Raw genomic sequence first — 27,452 nt, forward strand, 5'->3', positions numbered from 1 at the left:
TTCAGTGTTCACACATAACTGCCAGCATCAATATGCCACTCTGACTGTACCCCCGACAGCTAATGTGGTCCCGTTATTTAAGAAGGGTAGGAAGGATAACCCGGGTAATTATAGGCCGGTGAGCTTGACGTCCGTGGTGGGGAAGTTGTTGGAGAAGATTCTTAAAGATAGGATGTATGCGCATTTAGAAAGGAATAAACTCATTAACGATAGTCAGCATGGTTTTGTGAGAGGGAGGTCATGCCTCACTAACCTGGTGGTGTTTTTTGAAGAAGTGACCAGAATGGTTGACGAAGGAAGGGCCGTGGATGTTGTCTATATGGACTTTAGTAAAGCGTTTGACAAAGTCCCTCATGGTAGGCTAGTGAAAAAGGTTGGATCTCATGGGATAAAGGGGGAGGTGGCTAGATGGGTGGAGAACTGGCTTGGTCATAGAAGACAGAGGGTGGTAGTGGAAGGGTCTTTTTCCGGCTGGAGGCCTGTGACTAGTGGTGTTCCGCAGGGCTCTGTATTGGGACCTCTGCTGTTTGTGATTTATATAAATGATCTGGAAGAAGGAGTAACTGGGGTGATCAGTAAGTTTGCGGACGACACAAAACTGGCAGGACTTGCAGATAGTGAGGAACATTGTCAGAGGCTACAGAAGGATATAGATAGGCTGGAAATTTGGGCAAAGAAATGGCAGATGGAGTTCAATCCTGATAAATGCAAAGTGATGCATTTTGGTGGGAATAATGTAGGGAGGAGCTACACGATAAATGGAAGAACCATAAAGGGTGTAGAGACGCAGAGGGTGTGCAAGTCCACAGATCTTTGAAGGTGACGTCACAGGTGGAGAAGGTGGTGAAGAAGGCATATGGCATGCTGGCCTTTATAGGACGGGGCATAGAGTATAAAAGTTGGGGTCTGATGTTGCAGATATATAGAACGTTGGTTCGGCCGCATTTGGAATACTGCGTCCAGTTCTGGTCGCCACACTACCAGAAGGACGTGGAGGCTTTGGAGAGAGTACAGAGGAGGTTTACCAGGATGTTGCCTGGTATGGAGGGGCTTGGTTATGAGGAGAGATTGGGGAAACTGGGGTTGTTCTCCTTGGAAAGATGGAGGATGAGGGGAGACTTAATAGAGGTGTATAAAATTATGAAAGGCATAGATAGGGTGAACGGTGGGAAGCTTTTCCCCGGGTCGGTGGTCACGTTCATGAGGGGTCATAGGTTCAAGGTGAAGGGGGGGAGGTTTAACACAGATATCAGAAGGACATATTTTACACAGAGGGTCGTGGGGGCCTGGAATGTGTTGCCGGGCAAGGTGGTGGAGGCGGACACACTGGGAACGTTTAAGACTTATCTAGACAGCTATATGAACGGAGTGGGAATGGAGGGATACAAAAGAGTGGTCTAGTTTGGACCAGGGAGCGGCGCGGGCTAATTGTTCTTTGTTTCTCGTTTCAAGGCTTCATTCTATGATCATCTTGCTGGTGCCAGTACAGAGCGAGACTGCGGATAGTTGGGAACCTGTCTCGGGGGCAGGGAATTCAGATGGTGTTCGTGGAAGTGGAAATGAATAGGGTTGGGAAGCATTTTCTGATCAGGGCCAGTGTGATCTCCTGGACTCGTTTCGATCGCCACAGGGGGTCGGAGAGGAATTTCCCAGATTTTTCTTTTCCCCATATTGGCCCTGGGGTTTTCACTCTGGGTTTTCGCCTCTCCCTGGAGATCACATGGTCTGGAATGGGGGGGTGGGGGTGAGTTAATAGGTTGTGATGAACAAAGCATCGTAGCTGTGAGGGACAGCTCGGTGGATAGGATATTAGGATGTAGATAGGCTGGAAAATTGGGCGGGGATCCTGGATTCAGGATTCAATCCTGGACCGGGGAGCGGCGCGGGCTTGGAGGGCCAAAGGGCCTGTTCCTGTGCTGTATTGTTCTTTGTTCTTCTTTGTTCTTGACAGCTTTGGCACCCTTTCTCCTTCTCCCCTCTGCCTCTGTCAATGCTTGCTGTAGGCTGCAGCCAGCACTACCTCCCACTTGCTCCTTATACCAGACGAGGTTCTGAAACTGAAACCTGGTTTAAATGCAGCCTGAACAAATCTGAAAACCTTCAAAGTTTGTTGCTTTTTCAAACTTTGTGATAATTCAATGTCATCCCGTCATACTGCAGCCACTGTAATATCTGCATCTACTGTCATAGAAATCATAGAAACCCTACAGTACAGAAGGAGGCCATTCGGCCCATCGAGTCTGCACCGACCACAATCCCACCCAGGCCCCACCCCCACATATTTACCCACTAATCCCTCTAACCTACGCACCTCAGGACTCTAAGGGGCAATTTTTTTTTTAACCTGGCCAATCAACCTAACCCGCACATCTTTGGACTGTGGGAGGAAACCGGAGCACCCGGAGGAAACCCACGCAGACACGAGGAGAATGTGCAAACTCCACACAGACAATGACCCGAGCCGGGAATCGAACCCGGGACCCTGGAGCTGTGAAGCAGCAGTGCTAACCACTGCCGCTACCGTGCCGCCCCAAAACTGTTTGGTTTCCCTTCTGACATCAGCCCATCCAATTTTTCAACTTCCTCTGCCTCTCCAAACCTGGTGTTAGACTTCTTACTGTGTTTACCCCAGTCCAATGCCAGCATCTCCACATCATCTCTGAAGGGTCAGGAAAATCCAGCATTTGTAACTGACTTACTGGTAGAATCAGCAGAAAAGCATTCCAGAAATATGTTGATGACATGTTTCATCACTTCTGATGGTTGAGAGTGGACAGTTAGGGCAGTAATTGGCCAGGTCGAATTTATCCCTTTTGTGTGTACAGGAGATACCTGAGTAATTTGTCACATTGCCAGGTAGGTGCCAGTGTTGTAACTGTACTGGAACAGCTTGGCTCGGGGAGCGTCAAGTTCATAGACATAGAAATAGAACATAGTGACATAGAAACCCTACAGTGCAGAAGGAGGCCATTCGGCCCAGCGAGTCTGCACCGACCACAATCCCACCCAGGCCCTACCCCCACATATTTTACCCGCTAATCCCTCTAACCTACACATCCCAGGACTCTAAGGGGCAATTTTTTAACCTGGCCAATCAACCTAACCCGCACATCTTTGGACTGTGGGAGGAAACCGGAGCACCCGGAGGAAACCCACGCAGACACGAGGAGAATGTGCAAACTCCACACAGACAGTGACCCGAGCCGGGAATCGAACCCGGGACCCTGGAGCTGTGAAGCAGCAGTGCTAACCACTGTGCTACCGTGCCGCCCTACATCAGTTACAAATTCTGGAGCACATTACTGAGACATTGGCACAAGATGGTCAAAGCCATATTTCTCTCTGATCTCAGGAATTTATTTCTCATATAATGTCACCAAAGCTTGGAATGAAATCTAGAGATCGACATTCTGGAGATATTCCTCAACAGATACTGTGAAAGAGGGATCTAATGTCAGCTGAATGGGAATTGTCACATTTCATTATCATGTGATTGCCATTTCATAGTTTAATACTTGACTAATACCACTGTACCTTCTCTTTCTTTATGACTGAAGGGAATATATATGAACTGACCTGATCCAATTGCTTCTGTATGCAGGGAAAGGAGAACGTGAAGCCCAAGGAGAGACGTGCATCTTTTATTCCCATATACTCCACAAAGTCAACGATGCATTCCACAATGTGGTCAAACAGCTACAATCAGGACATGTCATACATTAAGTAAAACTTCATTCTTTTTCCCTCCGAGTCTTTTCCCCTCCCCTTCAAAGGCAGAGACTTATAGATGACATAGTCCACAGGTCTCCATTACCCTCCTGTGTCCTTGCCAATTGCCCGATCTTCACGTTTGATCTTGACATCAGAAACCCTTGAACAGGGCAACCCCTTTCCACAGAGAATGACCCTGCCTTCACCTGACATTCACTTATGCACACGCTTCAGCCCAAGCAGAAACCCTGATCTTTTCTCCCTCTCCCACTGCATTCTAATCAATTATGTCATGACTATGGGGTAGCTAGCTAACTGAAATCTATGTGGTTTTTCTGCTAAATACTACATTACATTCTTTCATCAGAGTTATTGCTAAATATAGCAAAAGGCTGAGATCCCAGAACAGATTCCTGAGATAGCACCAGCCTCATCCAACCAATGTGAGTACTTTCCCTGTCTCCCTGCACTCTAACTCCTCACACTATGTGAGTACTTTCCCTGTCTCCCTGCACTCTAACTCCTCACACTATGTGGGTACTTTCCCTGTCTCCCTGCACTCTAACTCCTCACACTATGTGGGTACTTTCCCTGTCTCCCTGCACTCTAACTCCTCACACTATGTGGGTACTTTCCCTGTCTCCCTGCACTCTAACTCCTCACACTATGTGGGTACTTTCCCTGTCTCCCTGCACTCTAACTCCTCACACTATGTGGGTACTTTCCCTGTCTCCCTGCACTCTAACTCCTCACACTCTGTGGGTACTTTCCCTGTCTCCCTGCACTCTAACTCCTCACACTATGTGGGTACTTTCCCTGTCTCCCTGCACTCTAACTCCTCACACTATGTGGGTACTTTCCCTGTCTCCCTGCACTCTAACTCCTCACACTATGTGGGTACTTTCCCTGTCTCCCTGCACTCTAACTCCTCACACTCTGTGGGTACTTTCCCTGTCTCCCTGCACTCTAACTCCTCACACTATGTGGGTACTTTCCCTGTCTCCCTGCACTCTAACTCCTCACACTATGTGGGTACTTTCCCTGTCTCCCTGCACTCTAACTCCTCACACTCTGTGGGTACTTTCCCTGTCTCCCTGCACTCTAACTCCTCACACTATGTGGGTACTTTCCCTGTCTCCCTGCACTCTAACTCCTCACACTATGTGGGTACTTTCCCTGTCTCCCTGCACTCTAACTCCTCACACTCTGTGGGTACTTTCCCTGTCTCCCTGCACTCTAACTCCTCACACTATGTGGGTACTTTCCCTGTCTCCCTGCACTCTAACTCCTCACACTATGTGGGTACTTTCCCTGTCTCCCTGCACTCTAACTCCTCACACTATGTGGGTACTTTCCCTGTCTCCCTGCACTCTAACTCCTCACACTATGTGGGTACTTTCCCTGTCTCCCTGCACTCTAACTCCTCACACTATGTGGGTACTTTCCCTGTCTCCCTGCACTCTAACTCCTCACACTATGTGGGTACTTTCCCTGTCTCCCTGCACTCTAACTCCTCACACTATGTGGGTACTTTCCCTGTCTCCCTGCACTCTAACTCCTCACACTATGTGGGTACTTTCCCTGTCTCCCTGCACTCTAACTCCTCACACTATGTGGGTACTTTCCCTGTCTCCCTGCACTCTAACTCCTCACACTATGTGGGTACTTTCCCTGTCTCCCTGCACTCTAACTCCTCACACTATGTGGGTACTTTCCCTGTCTCCCTGCACTCTAACTCCTCACACTATGTGGGTACTTTCCCTGTCTCCCTGCACTCTAACTCCTCACACTATGTGGGTACTTTCCCTGTCTCCCTGCACTCTAACTCCTCACACTATGTGGGTACTTTCCCTGTCTCCCTGCACTCTAACTCCTCACACTATGTGGGTACTTTCCCTGTCTCCCTGCACTCTAACTCCTCACACTATGTGGGTACTTTCCCTGTCTCCCTGCACTCTAACTCCTCACACTATGTGGGTACTTTCCCTGTCTCCCTGCACTCTAACTCCTCACACTATGTGGGTACTTTCCCTGTCTCCCTGCACTCTAACTCCTCACACTCTGTGGGTACTTTCCCTGTCTCCCTGCACTCTAACTCCTCACACTATGTGGGTACTTTCCCTGTCTCCCTGCACTCTAACTCCTCACACTATGTGGGTACTTTCCCTGTCTCCCTGCACTCTAACTCCTCACACTCTGTGGGTACTTTCCCTGTCTCCCTGCACTCTAACTCCTCACACTATGTGGGTACTTTCCCTGTCTCCCTGCACTCTAACTCCTCACACTATGTGGGTACTTTCCCTGTCTCCCTGCACTCTAACTCCTCACACTATGTGGGTACTTTCCCTGTCTCCCTGCACTCTAACTCCTCACACTATGTGGGTACTTTCCCTGTCTCCCTGCACTCTAACTCCTCACACTATGTGGGTACTTTCCCTGTCTCCCTGCACTCTAACTCCTCACACTATGTGGGTACTTTCCCTGTCTCCCTGCACTCTAACTCCTCACACTATGTGGGTACTTTCCCTGTCTCCCTGCACTCTAACTCCTCACACTATGTGGGTACTTTCCCTGTCTCCCTGCACTCTAACTCCTCACACTCTGTGGGTACTTTCCCTGTCTCCCTGCACTCTAACTCCTCACACTCTGTGGGTACTTTCCCTGTCTCCCTGCACTCTAACTCCTCACACTATGTGGGTACTTTCCCTGTCTCCCTGCACTCTAACTCCTCACACTATGTGGGTACTTTCCCTGTCTCCCTGCACTCTAACTCCTCACACTATGTGGGTACTTTCCCTGTCTCCCTGCACTCTAACTCCTCACACTATGTGGGTACTTTCCCTGTCTCCCTGCACTCTAACTCCTCACACTATGTGGGTACTTTCCCTGTCTCCCTGCACTCTAACTCCTCACACTATGTGGGTACTTTCCCTGTCTCCCTGCACTCTAACTCCTCACACTATGTGGGTACTTTCCCTGTCTCCCTGCACTCTAACTCCTCACACTATGTGGGTACTTTCCCTGTCTCCCTGCACTCTAACTCCTCACACTATGTGGGTACTTTCCCTGTCTCCCTGCACTCTAACTCCTCACACTATGTGGGTACTTTCCCTGTCTCCCTGCACTCTAACTCCTCACACTATGTGGGTACTTTCCCTGTCTCCCTGCACTCTAACTCCTCACACTCTGTGGGTACTTTCCCTGTCTCCCTGCACTCTAACTCCTCACACTATGTGGGTACTTTCCCTGTCTCCCTGCACTCTAACTCCTCACACTATGTGGGTACTTTCCCTGTCTCCCTGCACTCTAACTCCTCACACTATGTGGGTACTTTCCCTGTCTCCCTGCACTCTAACTCCTCACACTATGTGGGTACTTTCCCTGTCTCCCTGCACTCTAACTCCTCACACTATGTGGGTACTTTCCCTGTCTCCCTGCACTCTAACTCCTCACACTATGTGGGTACTTTCCCTGTCTCCCTGCACTCTAACTCCTCACACTATGTGGGTACTTTCCCTGTCTCCCTGCACTCTAACTCCTCACACTATGTGGGTACTTTCCCTGTCTCCCTGCACTCTAACTCCTCACACTATGTGGGTACTTTCCCTGTCTCCCTGCACTCTAACTCCTCACACTCTGTCCTAAGCAGTTCCTGACCAGTGTCAGCACATTGTCCAAAATTCCAAATGCTCATATTTTAAACTTTCTCTGTGGAATTTCATCAGATGCTGCCTGGAATATTCATCTTTTATTTATCACATTGAAGATTTAACTAGGTTCACTAACCATCAGCTATTGTTTCCAAACCTCTGCAGGTTTTCTTTGATCAGCTTGGATTTGTCCAAATACTTGGTTACCCTGGGCAGAGTTTTGTTCCCACCCCCTGTGGTGGGTTTGGTGGTGGAGCTGGCATTTAATCAGTGCCAGAATAGCAGGTAGGGACTCAGCTGGCTTCATAGAATCCCTACAGTGCAGAAGGAGGCCATTCGGCCCATCGAGTCTGCACCGACCACAATCCCACCCAGGCCCTACCCCCACATATTTTACCCGTTAATCCCTCTAACCTACGCATCTCAGGAGTCTAAGGGGCAATTTTTAACCTGGCCAATCAACCTAACCCGCACTTCTTTGGACTGTGGGAGGAAACCGGAGCACCCGGAGGAAACCCACGCAGGCACGAGGAGAATGTGCAAACTCCACACAGTTCATGCCCCCACCCCAATAAAGACCACTGCCAAATGAGTAATTAATGTGCACTAACCATTGCCATTGGTCAGAACCTAATGGCAGAAAGGTGAGGAGGGAGACCCACCATTACAGGATTGCTCTGAGGACCAAGGGGGGGATTTCATTCAAAGGCACTCAGTGGAGACAGGTGAGGGAAGTCAGCAGCAAGGATACAGTGATTTCCCCCCCCCCATGACAACAACCCTCCTCCTCCTCCCCCCCCCCAACCCACCCACATCACTCACCTTTGGTTTTAGGTCTAAAGTTTCCTGTTCTTCCCAAGCATGTGTTTGAAATGACTTGCATATTGAGGATTATACAGAGGATCGCACTCACCTCTTCACCTGTCCCTTGCATGATCTCAAAAGGAATAGGAAACATTTTGTGGTACATTTGAATAGAATGCCTAACTCCAGCTTTCATCACAACAAGGAGTACACGGAGGTTAGTGCCACCCAAATCAACTGCCAAGAACTTGCCACTTTCTGCAATAGAAATTTGTCAGACAAAATAGTTTCAAACCAGACATGTGATTGTGAGAGGCACAGTCAATGTTAGAAGCAACTATCCCACCCCATTGTTCACTTCATCATTATTTAAATTAACTTATGGGATGTGAGTATTGCTGGCTAGGTCAGCTCTTTTTGCCTATCCCTAATTGCCCTCGAGAAGGTTGTGGTGAGCTGCCCTCTCTGACCGCTGCAGTCCCTGTGGTGTAGAATTTTGACCCAGTGACAGTGAAGGAATGGCAATATGTTTCCAAGTCAAGATGGCGAATGGCTTGGAGGGAACTTCCAGGTGGTGGTGTTCCCAGATATCCTCTGCTCTTGTCCCTCTAGATGATAGTGGTTGTGGGTTTGGAAGGTGCTATCGAGTGGGCCTTGGTGAGTTCCTGCAGTGCATATTGCACACACTGCTGCCACTGCCTACCAGATGGTGGGTAGGTTCTGGAGAGTCAGGAGATGAGTTACTCAACACAGGATTCCGAGCCTCTAACCTGCTGTTGTAGCCACAGTTTTTATATTGCTAGTCCAATTTATTTTCTGGTCAATGGCAACCCACAGACTATTGATAGTGAGGGATTCAGCAATGGGAATGTCATTGAATGTCAAGGGGTTAGAATGGTCAGGTGTTTTTGCTAATAATGTATGAATTGCTAAATAAACTTACAAGTTAAAATAAATATAATTATAACCAAAAGAGAAAATGCTGGAAAATGTCAGCAGGTCTGGCAGCATCTGTAAGGAGAGAAAAGAGCTGACGTTTCGAGTCCAGACGACCCTTTGTCAAAGCTAAAAGGCAGAGAAAGTGGGAGATATTTATACTGCAGGGTGAGGGAATTTAGCTTTGACAAAAGTTCATCTGGACTCGAAACATCAGCTCTTTTCTCTCCTTACAGATCTGCTGAGATTTTCCAACATTTTCTCTTTTGGTTTCAGATTCCAGCATCCGCAGTAATTTGCTTTTATTTATTATTTAAATATAATTATAGGCCAGTCACAGTGTGGGGAGTGTGAGACTGGCAATGTGGTTTGTAATACAATACTTACCAAAGCCTGTAGAATTTTATTTCTGAGAATGTCTCAAGCCCAAGTTTAAGTTTATGGGTGACTGTTTCTGAATTGGATTCTCTGGCTGTGACATTTGATGTGAAAAATGAGCAGTACATTGGTAATGTCAATGCAGTGTGGAGTCAATAGCGTGTAACATCCTGGCTTCCCAGGTCTGATTTAGGGGTACCACTTTTGGCAGTCCCATGCCGGTGCAGTGCTGCATTTTCAACCTCTATTTTGTTCTAAAATGCGGGAAGTGAAGGTTGAAGCCATGGGCTCCTGACTGGGTGATGGGAATCTAACCATTGTCCCAGTTAATATGGAGACCTTCAGCCTCTCTCGGTTACCCCAATGGCCCTGTGTGTGAAGAAGATTTGGTAAATAACTGTCCTGTGGACAGACATACCTGTTCCTTTAGGGAATTTGTGGACGTAGGTTGGCAACATTTTGACTGATGCAGTGCTGTGAGTCTCAAGCTTTAGTCCCCGTTCCATCTCACTTCTCATGTTTTCCATTATTTCCAGAAGTTGATCACGGTTGAGGTCGAATGGTGACAGGATCTTGTTAATATATTTACGCTGATGAACCAGCCTCTGGGCTACAGCGGTTACCATGGCAGCACCCTTCCCAGTGCCATGTTCAGTTATGAGAAATCGCACCTCGCAGTCTGGGAGCATGCTTCGCACCAGCTTGTGGAAGGTTTTTGCATATCTGTCAGAATTTCAGAGAGAAAAATCCCAGTATTAAACACAAAGAGTTTCACCATGGACTCAGCGTAGTCAGAAAATATACTGACTCCTCAATGATTCATTAGTTTCATTCACCTTGTGCCTTGGAACTGTCAATAAGATATATGAGCAAGAAACAGGAGTAGGCCATTCAGCTCCTCGAGCCTGCTCTGCCATTCAATAAGATCAAGGTTGATCTGATAACAACCTCGAATCTGTATCCCGCTTACCCCTAGTAACCTATCACCCCCTTGGTTACAAGAATCTAACCACCATGTTGCCACTGCCCTTTCAGAAAGGGTCCCACAGGCTCACCATCCTCTGTTAACAATTTCACTTTGTCTCCATTTCTAATGGGCAACCCCTTATTTTAAACTGTGACCCCAAGTTCTATATTTTTCCACCAGAGGAAACATCCTCTCCACATCCACCCTGTCAAGACCCCTCAGGATCTTACATTTTATCCCAGACCTGGTCTGTTTTTCATTTCCCAGAATACCTCTCTCTCTCGTCTTGTCTCCCTACTCTTTGATTTACCACATCTTCCCAAATTTGATTCCTTGCTCCCCCACAACTACTGAGTTTAAAACTTTCTCTACTTCGCGACACTTGGCACTGTAGTTAGCGCTACTGCCTCACAGTGACAGGGACTCAGGTTCGATTCCCGGCTTGGGTCACTGTCTGTGTGGAGTTTGCACGTTCTCATCTTTTCGTGGGTTTCCAACAAGTGTTCCGGTTTCCTCCCAACGTCCAAAGATGTGCGGGTTAGGTGGATTGGCCATGCTGAATTGCCCCTTAGTGCCAGAAGGATTAGCCTCCATGGGGTTATGGAGATGGGGCCTGGGTGGGATAGTGGTCAGTGCAGACTTGATGGGCCAAATGGCCTCCTTCTGCACTGTAGGGTTCTATGATTCTAATTATGTAGCTCGCAAGAACAGCAGTCCCAGCAAGGTTCGGGCTAACATCATCCCAACAGTACAGATCCCACTTTCCCCAGTATTGGTGCCAGTGCCCAATGAATCGGAACCCACTCCTCCTGCACCAAACTTTGAGCCATGTGTTCATCTCTTTAATCTGATTTGTCCTGTGCTAATTTGTATGTGGCTCAGGTAACATAGAAATATAGAGGATGGGAGCAGCAGGAGGCCATGTGACTCTTCGAGCCTGCTCCACCATTCATTACGATCATGGCTTATCGTCCAACTCAATAGCCTAATCCTGCTTACTCTCCATAACCTTTGATCCCATTCGCCCCAAGTGCAATAACCAGCCGCCTCTTGAATACATTCAATGTTTTGGCATCAACTACTTCCTGTGGTAATGAATTCCACAGGCTCACCATTCTCTGGGTGAAGAAATGTCTCCTCACCTCCGTCCTAAATGGTCTACCCTGAACCCTCAGACTGTGGCCCCTGGTTCTGGACACCCCCACCATCGGGAATATCTTCCCTGCATCTACCCTGTCTAGTCTTGTTTTATAAGTCTCCATGAGATCCCCCCTCATTCGTCTGAACTCCAGCGAAAACAATCCTAACCGAGTCAATCTCTCCTCATACATCAGTCCCACTATCCCCCGGAATCAGCCTGGTAAACCTTCGCTGCACTCCCTCAAGTACAACTACATCCTTCCTCAGAAAAGGAGACCAAAATTGCACAGAATACACTGGGTGTGGCCTCACCAAGGCCCTGTATAATTGCAACACATCCCTGCTCCTGTACTCAAAACCTCTCGCAATGAAGGCCAACATACCATTTGCCTTCTTTACCACCTGCTGCACCTGCATGCTTACCTTCAGTGAATAGCGCACAAGGACACCGAGGTCCTGCTGCACTCCCCTCTCCCAATTTACAGACATTCAGGGAGTAATCTGCCTTCTTGTTTTTGCTTCCAAAGTGAATAACCTCACATTTATCCAAATTATACTGCATCTGCCATTGATTTGCCCACTCCCCCGACCTGTCCAGATCATTCTGAAGGATCTCTGCATCCTCGTCAGTTCACCCACCCCCCCCCCCCCCCCCACTTGGTATCATCTGCAAACTTTGAGATGTTACATTTTGTTCCCTCATCCAAATCATTAATATATATTGTGAATAGCTGGGGTCCCATCATCGATCCCTGTGGCACCCCACGAGTTACTGCCTGCCAATTTGAAAAGGACCCATTAATTGCTACTCTGTTTCCTCTCTGCCAACCAGTTTTCTATCCATCTCAATACACTTCCCCCAATCCCATGCGTTTTAATCTTGCATGATAATCTCTTATGTGGGACTCCCCCTTGTCAACTCTACTCGTTACTTCTTCGAAGAATTCCAACAGATTTGTCAAGCATGATTTCTCCTTCATAAATCCATGATGACTCTGCCTGATCCTGCACTGCTTTCTAAATGATCTGCTATAAAGTCCTTGTTAATGGATTCGAGAATTTCCCCCACTACCAATGTAAGGCTTACTGGTCTATAATTCCGTTTTCTCTCTACCTCCCTTTTTGAATATTGGAGTGAGATTAGCTACCCTCTAATCTGCAGGGACTGTTCCAGAGTCTGTAGAATCCTGGGAGATGACCACCAATGCATCCACTATTTCTAGAGCCACTTTCTTAAGTACTCTGGGATGTAGATTATCAGGCCCTGGGGAGTTATCCGCCTTCAATCTCATCAATTTTCCCAGCACAATTTCTCTACTAATATTGAAGCAATGTGGTTGACTCTCAACTGGCCTGTGGAATGGCCGAGCAAGCCACTCAGTTCAAGAGCAACTAGGGATGGGCAATAAATGCTGGCCAGCCAGCAACGCCCATGTCCCACGAAGGAATAAAAATAAACATTCTCTGCAGCAAAGAGTGCAAATCCAAAAGGCTGTTAGTTACCTGGTGCCAGGGTCCAGGACAACTGATAACTACTAATAACCTCAGTCCTTCCCTCTCACTAAATGTTGAATTCTCCAACATTTCTGGCATCTGATTTGTGTCCTCTTTTGTGAAGACAGAACCAAAGTATGTATTCAGTTGCTCGGCCATTTCTTTGTCCCCTATTATACATTCCTCTGTTTCTATCTGTAGGGGACCTACGTTTGTCTTCACCAACCTTTCTCTTCACATATCTATAGAAACTCTTAGTGTCAGTCTTTATGTTCCCTGCAAGCTTACTTTCATCCTGTATTTTCCCCTTCTTAATCAATCTCTTGGTCCTTCTTTGCTTAATTCTAAACTGCTCCGAATCCTATTATTTTTCTTGGCCAATCTGTATGCTTCTTCCTTAGATCAGATACTCTCTGTAATTTCCTTTGTAAGCCATGGATTGGCCTTCTTACCCATTTTGCTTTTGTGCCAGACAGGAATAAACAGTTGTTGCAGTTCCCCCATGCGTTCCTTGAATGTTTGCCATTGCCTATCCACTGTCATCCCTTTAAGTAATTCTCCCCAATCTATCAAGGCCAACTCACGCCTCATATCTTCATAGTTTCCTTTATTAAGATTCAGCATACTAGTCTCTGAATCAACTACTTCATTCTCCATCTTGATAAAAAATTCTGTCATGTTATGATCACTCATCCCCAAGGGGTCTCGCAGAGCTAGACTGGCAATGATTCCCTTCTCATTGCAGTCTAAGGCTAGTCTAAGATGGCATTCTCTCTCGTTGGTTCCTCCACATATTGGTCAAGAAAGCCATCCCATATACACTTCAGGAATTCCTCCTCTACGGCATTGTGGCTAATTTGATTTGCCCAATCTATTTTGGCGGCACGGTAGCACAGTGGTTAGCATTGCTGCTTCACAGCTCCAGGGACCTGGGTTCGATTCCCGGCTTGGGTCACTGTCTGTGTGGAGTTTGCACTTTCTCCTCGTGTCTGCGTGGGTTTCCTCCGTGTGCTCCGGTTTCCTCCCACAGTCCAAAGATGTGCGGGTTAGGTTGATTGGCCATTCTAAAATTGCCCCTTAGTGTCCTGAGATGTATAGGTTAGAGGGATTAGTGGGTAAATATGTAGGGGTATGGGGATCGGGCCTGGGTGGGATTGTGGTCGGTGCAGACTCGATGGGCCAAATGGCCTCTTTCTGCACTGTAGGGATTCTATGATCCTATGTGCAGATTAAAATCACCCATGATCACCGATATTCCCTTATCACCTGCATCTCTAATTTCATGTTTTTTGCCATTCCCAACATCACCACTGCAGTTTGGGGGTCTATCTTTGACACTCACTGATGTTTTTTGCCCCTTGGTATTTCTCAACTCTGCCCAACCGGACTCCATGTTGTCAGAGCTAATATCTTTTCTCACTATTTTGTTAATTTCCTCTTTAACCAGAGTGCCACTCCACCATGTTTTCCTTTATGCCTGTCCTTCCTAAATATTGAATACCCTGATCACCCTGCAGCCATGTCTCCGTAATCCCAATTATATCATACCTATGTTGTGGGAAAACCATCGGAGTCAGACTGGAGGTTCAACAATACAGTTTTATTTAACGAAGCTTTGTGGAGAAAGGCACTGGCATGCCGCAGTACTTTAGCAGCTACCTTCTCTCAATGATACAATAGGAGTGGTTAATTTTTATACCTTTCAGACAATGGATAATCCGGACATTAGTCATTTAGCACATCGTTATAGCTGAGTAAGATCGATAGTTTAACACATCGTTACAGCCAGACATTGGCTTTTAACATCGCATTGTTTCATAGAATGGATACATTTCCTCCTTCAGTGACCATCAATGACTTAGTTTTGGTCTATACATACAGTAATTGGTTTTCCTGCATTTATGTATTCCCGTTCCCATTTATGGCTAATCTCTTTATCAGTCCTTATTGTCCTAGGTCTGTCCTTATCTTAAGGTGCCTCAAGCCTTTACTGGCTTCCTGCAGTATCTGATTCCTGCATGTTTAACTTTAAATAACTGTCTGTCCTGCATGTTTTAATTTCAAGTAGCTGTCTGCACTAAAAGTCAGTGCCTGCTTAATGTCTCTTTCCCAGGTAACCTTTTTATGTGCCAGGCAGCCATTTTATGTGTTAGGTATCCATCTTTATGTTTTTCTCCACTTTTGGTCCGGATTATGACTTTAATAATCCCGAGACCAACAATTATACATTCACATATAAAGGTCATTTTTCTTCTTCGTTTCTTCTGATGTGTTCGGGGATCTTCATCATGGGTTCTTCCCCGATGGATACACTGGCTCTTGGCACAATTCTTGTTACCATAACCTTGCAGCAGACTTTTAGGCATCCAACAATGAGACAACAGACAATTACAATGGAAATGAGGATGACCAATCCATGTAATAAGTAAGATTCCCAGGACCCCCCGACTAGCCATTCCAGCCAGTTACTTCCTTTCTTGGGTCCCTGTCTGAAGCTATCAGGTTGTTTTCTGATACTATTGATGACTTGTGTAATGTTATAGGACTCGTCTGTGACATGGGTTATGCATTTATTGCCTATAATTGTACACACACACCCTTGTTGTGCTAACTGGTAGTCCACTGCGTATCATGTCTGTTGTGCATATAATCTCAGTTCAGCCATTTCTTGGTTAACAGCCTCCAGTGCTTTTGAAGTGCTGTTTCCTAGGACTGTTAGTCCACAAACAATATGATTTCTATTCTTTGCACTAATCACTCCTGCTCCAAGATAAGGCTCCAAGGAACCCATATCCCAGTGAGGATCCCATTGTGCCCGGGGCTTCCCAATCAGCGCAAAATTCTTTGCTGATAAGCAGAGTTACTATTCTCCTCCGAATATGCCCCTTCTGAGGGCATGGAACAGTCAGTGGTCCTATTGTCCCTATTGCAAAATGGTTTGGGAGGTTTGATGTTTCTGTCATGTAAGTACCATTGAAGAGGAACACATATCCCTTCTTAGCCCGGTAACATTTAGTGTCTTGATTATGAGTTTGTTCATATTGCCAATTGTTTGGTTTACTTGACTCCCCGTTTGATCCCACCACCTGGTAAGTATCAAATGGGTATGTCCATTCGGCTGAGCTTACGTGAGTTCCATTGCATTGTCCACAAATGAGCTGCTTTCGGGGGTTATATTCAGACATTTCTGTTCATCATAAGTGAAAGTAAACTGTCCCTTATTAACCCGACAATGTTGACGGACACACTGCGTCTGTACGCAGGAATCATTCTTAGGGACCAAGGCATAGGCACATCCCCATCCCTGCCCCGTAAAACAAAGCGGATAGCTTACAGTATCTGAACAAGCTTTTCCTCCCACCTGTTGGAACCCTGTTGGGTTTACAAGTCCCACACATCTCCCCTGTATACTTCTTTTATGTTTGCCAATTTGTCCCTTACAGGGTGCATCTGATGTATCTACTGTATATAAGTCATGAGGGGTCCACCCAGGGGTGGCTACAAATAGGGCTTCTACCGATTGTGCTAACAGGTAACATACAGTTCGATTCCCGTGTAAATGTATGTGAGCTTTGTAAAACAAGTTATCCTCCAATCCAGTTAAATTTACAGTCGCGACAACGCGAAGTAGTACAGTTACATACGCGATTACATACATATTCACAATGATCAAATATCAAACCTAACACTATAATTCATATAATCTTCAAAAGTTATATTATCTTATTAACCCGCGCGCGCCAGTTGTTTTTGCTTGCAGTCTTTGCCTGTGTTGAGGAAAGCAGTTCTGTTAGTTCATTAATTCAGTTACTCATTTGTTCCCTTGTGTAATTTTAGCTGTATCCAATGTTTCCATACACCTTTCCCTCTTATGTCTATACAGGCACAGGTGCCTCCACTAATTATAACTTGATATGGCCCATTCCATTTTGGTGTAAACCCTGGTTTGTCACGTAGTGTTTTCACTAGGACACGGCTTCCCGCTGTTGGGACGTCAGGGAGCATTTCAAGCTCTCTCTCTGCGTCTCTTTGTTCCTGATTGTCTTTTAGAACATAGAACATAGAAAAGCTACAGCACAAACAGGCACGGTAGCACAGTGGTTAGCACTGCTGCTTCACAGCTCCAACGACCTGGGTTCGATTCCCGGCTTGGGTCACTGTCTGTGTGGAGTTTGCATATTCTCCTCGTGTCTGTGTGGGTTTCCTCCGGGTGCTCCGGTTTCCTCCCACAGTCCAAAGATGTGCGGGTTAGGTTGATTGGCCAAGCTAAAATTGCCCTTAGTGTCCTGGGATGCGTAGATTAGTGGGTAAATATGTAGGGATATGGGGGTAGGGCCTGGGTGGGATTGTGGTCGGTGCAGACTCGATGGGCCGAATGGCCTCTTTCTGTGCTGCAGGGATTCTAAGAGGCCCTTTGGCCCACAAGTTGCGCCGACCATGTCCCTACCTACTAGGCTTACCTATAACCCTCTATCTTACTGACTTCCATGAACTTATCCAAAAGTCTCTTAAAAGACCCTATCGAATCCGCCTCCACCACCACTACCAACAGCCGATTCCATGCACCCACCACCCTCTGAGTGAAAAACCTACCCCTGACATCTCCTCTGTACCTACTCCCTAGCACCCTAAACCTGTGACCTCTTATGGCAACCATTTCAGCCCTGGGTAAAAGCCTCTGAGAATCCACTCTATCAATACCTCTCAACATCTTAAACACCTCTATCAGGTCACCTCTCATCCTTCGCCTCTCCAAGGAGAAAAGACCTAGCTCTCTCAACCTATCCTCATAAGGCATGCCATTTAATCCAGGCAACATCCTTGAAAATCTCCTCTGCACCCTTTCTATGGCTTCCACATCCTTTCTGTAATGAGGCGACCGGAACTGGGCACAGTACTCCAGGTGGGGTCTGACCAGGGTCCTATACAGCTGCAGTATTATCTCCCGATTTCTAAACTCAATTCCTCTATTGATGAAGGCCAGCATTCCATACTCCCTCTTAATTACAGCCTCTACCTGCGACGCTGCTTTGAGCGTCCTATGAACCTGGACCCCAAGATCCTTCTGATCTTCCACTCTGCCAAGCGTCTTACCCTTAATATTATATTCTTTCATCCTATTCGACCTGCCAAAATGAACCATCACACACTTAGCTGGGTTGAAGTCCATCTGCCGCTTCTCCGCCCAGTCTTGCATCTTATCTATGTCTCGTTGCAACTGCTGACATCCCTCTACACTATCCACAACACCACCAACCTTTGTGCCATTAGCAAACTTGCCAACCCATCCTTCCACTTCCTCATCCAGGTCATTTGTAAAAATCACAAAGAGCAAGGGTCCCAGAACAAATCCCTGGGGCACTCCACTGGTGACCGACCGCCATGCTGAAAAAGACCCATCTCCAACCACTCTTTGCCTTCTGTGGGCAAGCCAGTTCTGAATCCACAAGGCAATGTCCCCTTGTATCCTATGCCCCTTCACTTTCTCAATAAGCCTTGCATGGGGCACCTTATCAAACGCCTTGCTGAAATCCATATAAACTACATCTACCGCTCTTCCCTCGTCTATGTGTCTAGTTACATCTTAAAAAATTCAATCTGTCTTTTACCAATTTGTGCATCCCTTTTAGTTGGGTGCTTAGTTCCAAAACATATCTCCTGATTTTATCTTTTAGTGGACCTACATCGGTCCCACCTGTTATGATGCTTTCTGGTAATTGCATCGCCCGTCCTGTCATTAGCTCATAAGAGGTTAATCCGGATGTCCGGTTTGTGGTAGCTCTTAGTCTCATTAATATAGTGGGCAATACCTCTGTCCACATTTTTCCCGATGTTTGTATGGCTTTAGCTAGTGCATTCTTAAGTGTTCTATTCATACGTTCCACCATTCCAGAACTCTGTGGGTGATAAGGGATGTGAAACTTTTGTTTTATCCCCATTAATTGGCATACCGTTTTTACCACCTTTCCAGTGAAGTGTGTCCCTTGGTCCGAATCGATTTGTTGGGGTACACCCCATGTAGGGATTACCTCTTCTGCCAATATCCTAGCCACCGTGGTAGCAGTACAATTTGTAGTAGGGAACGCTTCTACCCACCTGGTGAACTGGTTTATAATAACCAGACAATAAGGTTTGCCATGGGATTGTGGTAGTGGCCCTGTGAAATCTATTTGCAGATGTTCCCAGGATCCCTTTGGTCTCGGCTGGTGTCCCATTTTAATTTTTATAGGTCTACTAGGGTTGTATTGCGCGCACGTCACGCATCGGTGACAGTGTCGGGCTATGTCTCTTCCCATTCCTTTCCAATATTAGTTATCATGGCCTCTCTACCCGTATGCGAGAGTCCATGGTGTAGTTCCAAAAGGGTGTTTTGTATGCACTCTGGTGCTATTACCTTATCTTCCCATCTCCAAATGTTATCAGTCCCTTTGACTGCTCCCTGTGCTTCCCATTTCTCCTTTTCCTCTTTTGAGGTATCCTCATGTAAGTCCCGAATATCTATTTAGTCTCCTGTCTGTTCTGTTGCTGCTATTGGCAGCTCGCCAATTGTCTCCTGTCCTAAGGCTAACTGTGCTGCCCTATCTACGGCTTGGTTCCCTTTGAAATTTAACCAGTCCGGGTTATCTCTTCCTGGTTCTTTCTGGTGCGCTTTAATTTTGATTACTGCGGCTTCTCTAGGTTTCTCGCTAGCTCTCAATAACGCCTCAATTCTTTGCTGGTGTTTAATAGGGGTCCCTCCCGTGGTTGTGAACCCTCTTCTTCCCCATGCTGTCATGTAGTCATGTATGACTCCAAATGCATAGCGACTGTCTGTATAGATGTTCACCGTTTTACCTTCAGATAACTTTAGTGCCTGTGTGAGTGCCACTAGTTCTGCCACTTGTGTGGATAGACCTCCGTCAATCCTTCCTGACCTTACTGAATCTAATTTGTCATTCTGCCCACCCTGTTCGGGGTGATCCTTCCACATATTTGCGTGACCCATCTACAGAAAGGGTCTCCTCAGCTGTTATTAAGGGTATATCCTTTATCCTGAGTAAAAAAGGTGACAAGCATGAGAAGGGAGGTGGTCAACACAGTGCAAGGAGATGGTCTGGGGAAGAATAACCAGTCTGTGACAGGAAGGGACAGAGCATGCAAACAAAGGAATGCACTAACAAATCGGGTCCAGGTAAGAAAGACTAACATAAAGACACTTTACCTGAATGCACATAGCATTCGAAACAAAGTGAATGAGTTGACGGCACAAATCAGTACAAATGGGTGTGATCCAGTGGCCATTACAGAAACGTGGTTGCAGGGTGACTAGGACTGGGAACTGAATATCCAGGGGTATCAGACAATTCGGAAGGATAGACAGGAAGGAAAAGGAGGTGGGGTAGCTCTGTTAATTAAGGATGACATCAGGGTGGTAGTGAGAGACGATATAGGCTCTAAGGAGCAAAATGTGGAATCAACGTGGGTGGAGATAAGGAATAGTAAAGGGAAAAAGTCACTGGTGGGCGTAGTCTATAGGCCCCCAAATAATAACTTCAAGGTGGGGCAGGCTATAAACAAATAACAGATGCATGTAAAAATGGAACAGCAATAATCATGGGGGATTTTAACCTCCATATTGATTGGTCAACTCAAGTTGGACGCGGTGGACTTGAGGAAGAGTTCTTAGAATGCTGTCGCGATAGTTTCCTCGAACAGTATGTTACAGAACCTACGAGGGAGCGAGTTATCTTGGATCTGGTCCTGTGTAATGAGACAGGTAAAATTAATGATCTCCTTGTGAGGGATCCTCTTGGAATGAGTGATCACAATATGGTTGAATTTCTAATACAGATGGAGAGTGAGAGAGTAGGGTCCCAAACCAGTGTCCTCTGCTTGAACAAGGGGGATTACAATAGGATGAGGGCGGAGTTGGCTAATGTAGACTGGGAACACAGACTAATTGGTGGGACAGTTGAGGAACAGTGGAGGATTTTTAAGGAGATTTTTCTTAGTACTCAGCAAAAATACATTCCAGTGAAAAAGAAGGAATGTAAGAAAAGGGATAACCAGCCATGGATAACTAAGGAAATAAAGGAGAGTATCAAATTAAAAACCAATGCATACAGAGTGGCCAAAATTAGTGGAGAACTAGAAGATTGGGAAGGCTTTAAAAAACAACAAAGAACTACTAAGAAAGCAATAAAGAAAGGAAAGATAGATTATGAAAGTAAACTGCACAAAGTATAAAAACTGATAGTAAAAGTTTTTACAAATATATAAAATGGAAAAGAGTGGCTAAAGTAAATGTTGGTCCCTTAGAAGATGAGAAGGGGGATTTAATAATGGGAAACGAGGAAATGGCCGAGGCCTTAAACAAGTTTTTTGTGTCGGTCTTCACAGTGGAGGACACAAATAGCATACCAATAATTGATGGTCATGGGACTGTAGGGGGTGAGGACCTTAAAACGATGACTATTACTAAAGAGGTAGTGCTGGGTAGGCTAATGGGACTAAAGGTAGACAAGTCCCCTGGTCCGGATGGAATGCATCCCAGGGTACTGAAAGAAATGGCAGAAGTAATAGCAAATGCATTAGTTGTAATTTACCAAAATTCACTGGACTCTGGAGAGGTGCCAGCTGATTGGAAAACAGCTAATGTAACGCCACTGTTTAAAAAAGGAAGAAGACAAAAGGCAGGTAACTACAGGCCGGTTAGCTTAACATCCGTAGTTGGGAAAATGCTGGAATCTATCATTAAGGAAGAAATAACAGGACACCTGGAAAAGAATGGTTCAATCAAGCAGACGCAGCATGGATTCATGAAGGGAAAGTCATGTTTGACTAATTTACTGGAATTTTTTGAGGATATAACGAGTGCGGTTGACAGAGGGGAACCGGTGGATGTGGTGTATTTAGATTTCCAGAAGGCATTCAATAAGGTGCCTCACAAAAGGTTGCTGCATAAGATAAAGGTACACGGAGTTGGGGGTAAAGTGTTAGCGAGGATTGAGGATTGACTATCTAACAGAAAGCAGAGAATCGGAATAAATGGGTGCTTTTCCGGTTGGCAGTCAGTGACTAGTGCCGTGCCGCAGGGATCAGTGCTGAGGCCTCAACTATTCACCATATACATAGACGATCTGGAGGAGGGGACCGAGTGTAGGGTAACAAAGTTTGCAGATGACACAAAGATGAGTGGGAAAGCAAATTGCGTGGAGGACACAGAAAGTCTGCAGAGAGATTTGGATAGGTTAAGTGAGTGGGCAAGGATCTGGCAGATGGAGTATAATGTTGGTAAGTGTGAGGTTATTCACTTTGGAAGGAATAATAGTAAAATGGACTATTATTTAAACGGTGAAAAATTACAACATGCTACTGTGCAGAGGGACCTGGGGGTCCTTGTGCATGAATCACAAAAACTCAGTTTGCAGGTGCAGCAGGTGATCAAGAAGGCAAATGGAATGTTGGCCTTTATCGCGAAGGGGATGGAGTATAAAAGCAGGGAGGTCATGCTGCAACTGTACAGGGTACTGGTGAGGCTGCACCTCGAGTACTGTGTACAATTTTGGTCCCCTTATTTAAGAAAGGATATATTAGCTTTGGAGGGGGTACAGAGAAGGTTCACCAGGTTGATTCCAGAGATGAGGGGGTTAGCTTATGAGGAGAGATTGAGTAGACTGGGCCTGTACTCATTGGAGTTTAGAAGGTTGAGGGGAGATCTTATAGAGACATATAAGATAATGAAGGGGCTAGACAGGATAGAAGCAGCGAGGTTATTTCCACTTACAATGGAAACAAGAACTAGGGGGCATAGCCTCAAAATACGGGAGAGTCAATTTAGAACAGAGTTGAGGAGGAATTTCTTCTCCCAGAGGGTAGTGAATCTTTGGAATTCTCTGCCCAATGAAGCAGTAGAGGCTACCTCGTTAAATGTGTTTAAGTCACAGATAGATAGATTTTTAACCATTAAGGGAATTAAGGGTTATGGGGAGCGGGTGGGTAAGTGGAACTGAACCCACTATCAGATCAGCTATGATCTTATTGAATGGCGGAGCAGGCTTGAGGGGCTAGATGGCCTACTCCTGCTCCTATTTCTTATGTTCTACCCTCTCCTTCGTCCATATCTATATCCTCACAATTGTGTGGCTCTCCTTCGTCTAAAATCCCTTCAAGGGTTATTCCCTGTATCCCTTATTATCATGGACTTGCTTGGAGGTAGGAGGACAGCTTCCCACTTAGCCCTTCTCATGTTTGAGACTGACCTTAGTTTTCCCGTGTTCAACATTTCCACCAAGGTGTGTTTGGTGTGAAGGATTATATGCCCTGCCATGATTACTGGCTCGCTAACCTTTACAGACCAGGCAGCGCAATCCAAGGTGGCTATGCACCTTGGCAGTCCGGTGACTGCCGGCCCCTCTGCGGTGGAATAATACCCTATGGGTCTCTTTCTGTCATGATGTGGCGAGATGTTCGTCTTCATCAATGACATGTTGAAGGCTCCGGAGGAGATGCCGTAGCTTCTCCGCTCCGGGGAAATACTGGACAACGAAGGGTACTCTGTCCACTGTGTCCCGTGTTTGTCTTCTGAGGAGGTCGGTGCGGTTTTTCGCTGTGGCGCGTTGGAACTGTTGATCAATGAGTCTAGCGCCATATCCTGTTCTTATGAGGGCACCTTTCAGCGTCTGGAGGTGTCTGTTGCGATCCTCCTCATCCGAGCAGATCCTGTGTATACGGAGGGCTTGTCCGTAGGGGATGGCTTCTTTAACGTGTTTAGGGTGGAAGCTGGAGAAGTGGAGCATCGTGAGGTTATCCGTGGGCTTGCGGTACAGTGAGGTGCTGAGGTGACCGTCCTTAATGGAGATGCGCGTCGTAAGAACAGGATATGGCGCTAGACTCATTGATCAACAGTTCCAACGCGCCACAGCGAAAAACCGCACCGACCTCCTCAGAAGACAAACACGGGACACAGTGGACAGAGTACCCTTCGTTGTCCAGTACTTCCCCGGAGCGGAGAAGCTACGGCATCTCCTCCGGAGCCTTCAACATGTCATTGATGAAGACGAACATCTCGCCAAGGCCATCCCCACACCCCCACTTCTTGCCTTCAAACAACCGCACAACCTCAAACAGACCATTGTCCGCAGCAAACTACCCAGCCTTCAGGAGAACAGTGACCAAGACACCACACAACCCTGCCACAGCAACCTCTGCAAGACGTGCCGGATCATCGACACAGATGCCATCATCTCACGTGAGAACACCATCCACCAGGTACACGGTACATACTCTTGCAACTCGGCCAACGTTGTCTACCTGATACGCTGCAAGAAAGGATGTCCCGAGGCATGGTACATTGGGGAAACTATGCAGACGCTGCGACAACGGATGAATGAACACCGCTCGACAATCACCAGGCAAGACTGTTCTCTTCCTGTTGGGGAGCACTTCAGCGGTCACGGGCATTCGGCCTCTGATATTCGGGTAAGCGTTCTCCAAGGCGGCCTTCGCGACACACGACAGCGCAGAGTCGCTGAGCAGAAACTGATAGCCAAGTTCCGCACACACGCGGACGGCCTCAACCGGGATATTGGGTTCATGTCACACTATTTGTAACGCCCACAGTTGCGTGGACCTGCAGAGTTTCACTGGCTGTCTTGTCTGGAGACAATACACATCTTTTTAGCCTCCACTCCCATTGTTTTGTTTCTTAAAGACTTGATTAGTTGTAAGTATTCGCATTCCAACCATTATTCATGTAAATTGAGTCTGTGTCTTTATAAACTCTGTTTGTGAACAGAATTCCCACTCACCTGAAGAAGGGACTTAGAGCTTCGAAAGCTTGTGTGGCTTTTGCTACCAAATAAACCTGTTGGACTTTAACCTGGTGTTGTTAAACTTCTTACTCTCTTTCTGTCGCCATGGTCTGTGTTACCACTGCGGAATAGAACCCTCCCTCATTGCTACAATGAATATGGAAGTCCTTATTAGAATCGGGTAATCCTAGTCCAGGGGCTGATATCAGTTCTGTTTTTATTTTGTTGTAAGCCTCTTCCTGCTCGGGTCCCCATTCTACGGGATCTAAAGCTGGTTTTCCCCCTTTGACTAGTCTTTGTATGGGTTCTGCTAATTTTGCGAACCCTGGGATGAAACTCCGGCTATAGTTGAATAGTCCTAGCACCTTTCTGACCCCTCTTACAGTGATGGGTCGCAGCATTTGTTGTACCGTCTTCTTTCGGTCCGTTGGCATTTCTTAAAGTCCTTGGGATACAAGGTGTCCTCGGTATAGAACCTGTGTTTTCCCAATTTGTGCCTTTTTGGGGCTCACCTTTAACCCTGCGGTTTTTAATTCATTCAGTACTAAATATAAGGCTTCTTGATGTCCTGACTTGGACTCTGAGGCTATTAGGATATCATCTACATATTGTAGGACCGTACTACCCTCTGGCAGTTCTACTCTGTTCAGGATGTCACTCATTGCTCGATGGAATATAGCGGGGCTGTTGTGGAATCCCTGTGGTAAACGAGTCCAAGTGTACTGACTGTCTCCCACTGTAAAGGCGAATTTGTCTTGGGATTCAGGATCCAATGGTAAGGGACCAGAATCCGTTGGCTATGTCCAATACTGTGAATATTTTGTGCTCCTGTGACAGTCCATTCAGGATTGTCGAAGGGCTTGGTACAATGGGGTGCAACTTGGACGTGACTTTATTGAGTCCGGTGTAATCTATTGTGAGCCTATAGCTTCCGTCAGGCTTGCTCACTGGCAATGTTGGGGAGTCAGTGGTGCTTGTGGTTTCTCTCAGAACCCCCCTTTCCACTAACCCTTTAACTATCTCCACTACAGCTTTCTCTGCCTCTGGTTTTATTGGGTATTGTCGGTGTGGCTTGTGCTCTGGTCCCGGTACCTTTATTGGGGTCCGTTTTAGTCAAACTGGTATCTAACTTCGTTTTAGCCCATACTCAGGGGACGGAAGCACAGATGGCTCCGAACCCTCCTGTCTCTAATTCCCAATTTCTGGTGGTGACTGTGGCCACCTTAATGGTTTCGAGGTGACTTGTAAGTTTCCCTATTCTAGTTTTCCGACCGTCCTGTCTTGGCCAGATTAATTCTCCCTTTCCACAGTCTATCAAAATCTAATATTCTTTCATCAGATCATTTCGCATTATTGTACCCTCGTTATTTTTGCACACATAAAACCTCATTGGTATATACAGATTATTTATCTCTACTAACGTGGTCTCGCTCAGGTAGGCGGGTGTTTTGTTCCCTCCTATCCCGGTCAGGTAAATCATTTTATTTATAGTGGGTAAGGGTAGGTCAGTGACAGGTATGGATGCTCCTGTGTCCACTAGCATCTCACATTGCCTGCCCTCTACTAGTGCTGACACATAAATCCTTCCCTCCTTCTTACCCTTGTGAATGGGGGCTGCAGACCGTAAATCTTGCTGACCCCAGAGGTCCTGTGATTCCTCCGGTTCTGCTGTGGCCATGGATCGGGGTTGGGAGTTTCCCATGCTTATTCCAACACACTGCTTCTGTGTGTCCATATTTATTACAGTGGCTGCAATGTTTCCCACTGTTCCCAAATCTGTTCCCTTTCCGTGGAGTCCCGCAATCCCTCGCAAAGTGTCCTTGCCGGCCACAGTTGTGGCAAGTCAGTTTAGACTTAGTCCAGTTCCCGTTACTGTAGGCTGCTACTCTTTCTAGCCTTGTCCTTGCCTGGGATTTCTCTTCTCCCGGTACGCCGCTAGCCCACTCTACCAACACATTGTAATCTTGGGACATAATCACTCCCATTTTTAGGTTGACCTGGTGAGCGCCAGAGAGTCCATCCTTAAAAGCCTGGATGAACGCTCGATCTCCTCGACCTGGGTTCCCTTGTCCTGAGCACTCTTGATATACCTGGAACAACCGTTCCCCGTATTCAGAAGCTCCTTCCCCTTTTAACTGTTTTGTTGTGGTAATTCTGCTCCAGTTAGTGGGAGCATTCCCTAATACCCTCTGAATCTCTGCTTTAAACTGGGTGAAGGGTGCCTGTTGGGCATCTATCTCTGATGTTAGGGCGACTACATGTATCCACCGTCCCCCACTACAATCCTGTGCTGGAGGAGCGGCGGGTCCACCTGCTACCTGCCTCCACTTACCCGCTGGACAGGCTGCCCTGACCAGCTGGTGTACGTCTCTCAGGTGTAATTGGTGTCCTACCCAGATTGTGTCTAATTCTTCCCAGAATTTAGTGTTTGCGCTTCTAGGTTGTAATTTACCCAGGGAAGCCATTATTTGCTGTCTCTCACCTGGGGTGAAGGGTTTATAATTTGCCTTTGGCTGCACATCTGTTCCCCCTCGGGTTACTGGTGCTAAGTTGTGTTCTAGCGCTTCCTACTCCTCTGGA

The 27,452-nt window shown here is 46.6% G+C and overlaps 1 protein-coding gene across 1 annotated transcript in view; it reads right to left on the reverse strand.

Moving 5' to 3' along the window:
• Positions 1–27,452, reverse strand: part of LOC144500252 (hexokinase HKDC1-like) — a 127,903-nt gene that overhangs the window by 79,120 nt on the left and 21,331 nt on the right. Inside the window, exons 2-4 of the mRNA XM_078222928.1 lie at positions 9,898–10,202; positions 8,275–8,423; positions 3,577–3,696 (exon numbers count right to left, since the gene is read on the reverse strand). Coding sequence (XP_078079054.1) covers positions 3,577–3,696; positions 8,275–8,423; positions 9,898–10,202 — 574 coding nt within the window. The remainder of the gene's footprint in view (positions 1–3,576; positions 3,697–8,274; positions 8,424–9,897; positions 10,203–27,452) is intronic.

This window comes from Mustelus asterias, chromosome 11 (assembly GCF_964213995.1).
Source record: "Mustelus asterias chromosome 11, sMusAst1.hap1.1, whole genome shotgun sequence".
Taxonomy (NCBI): Eukaryota; Metazoa; Chordata; class Chondrichthyes; order Carcharhiniformes; family Triakidae; genus Mustelus; species Mustelus asterias.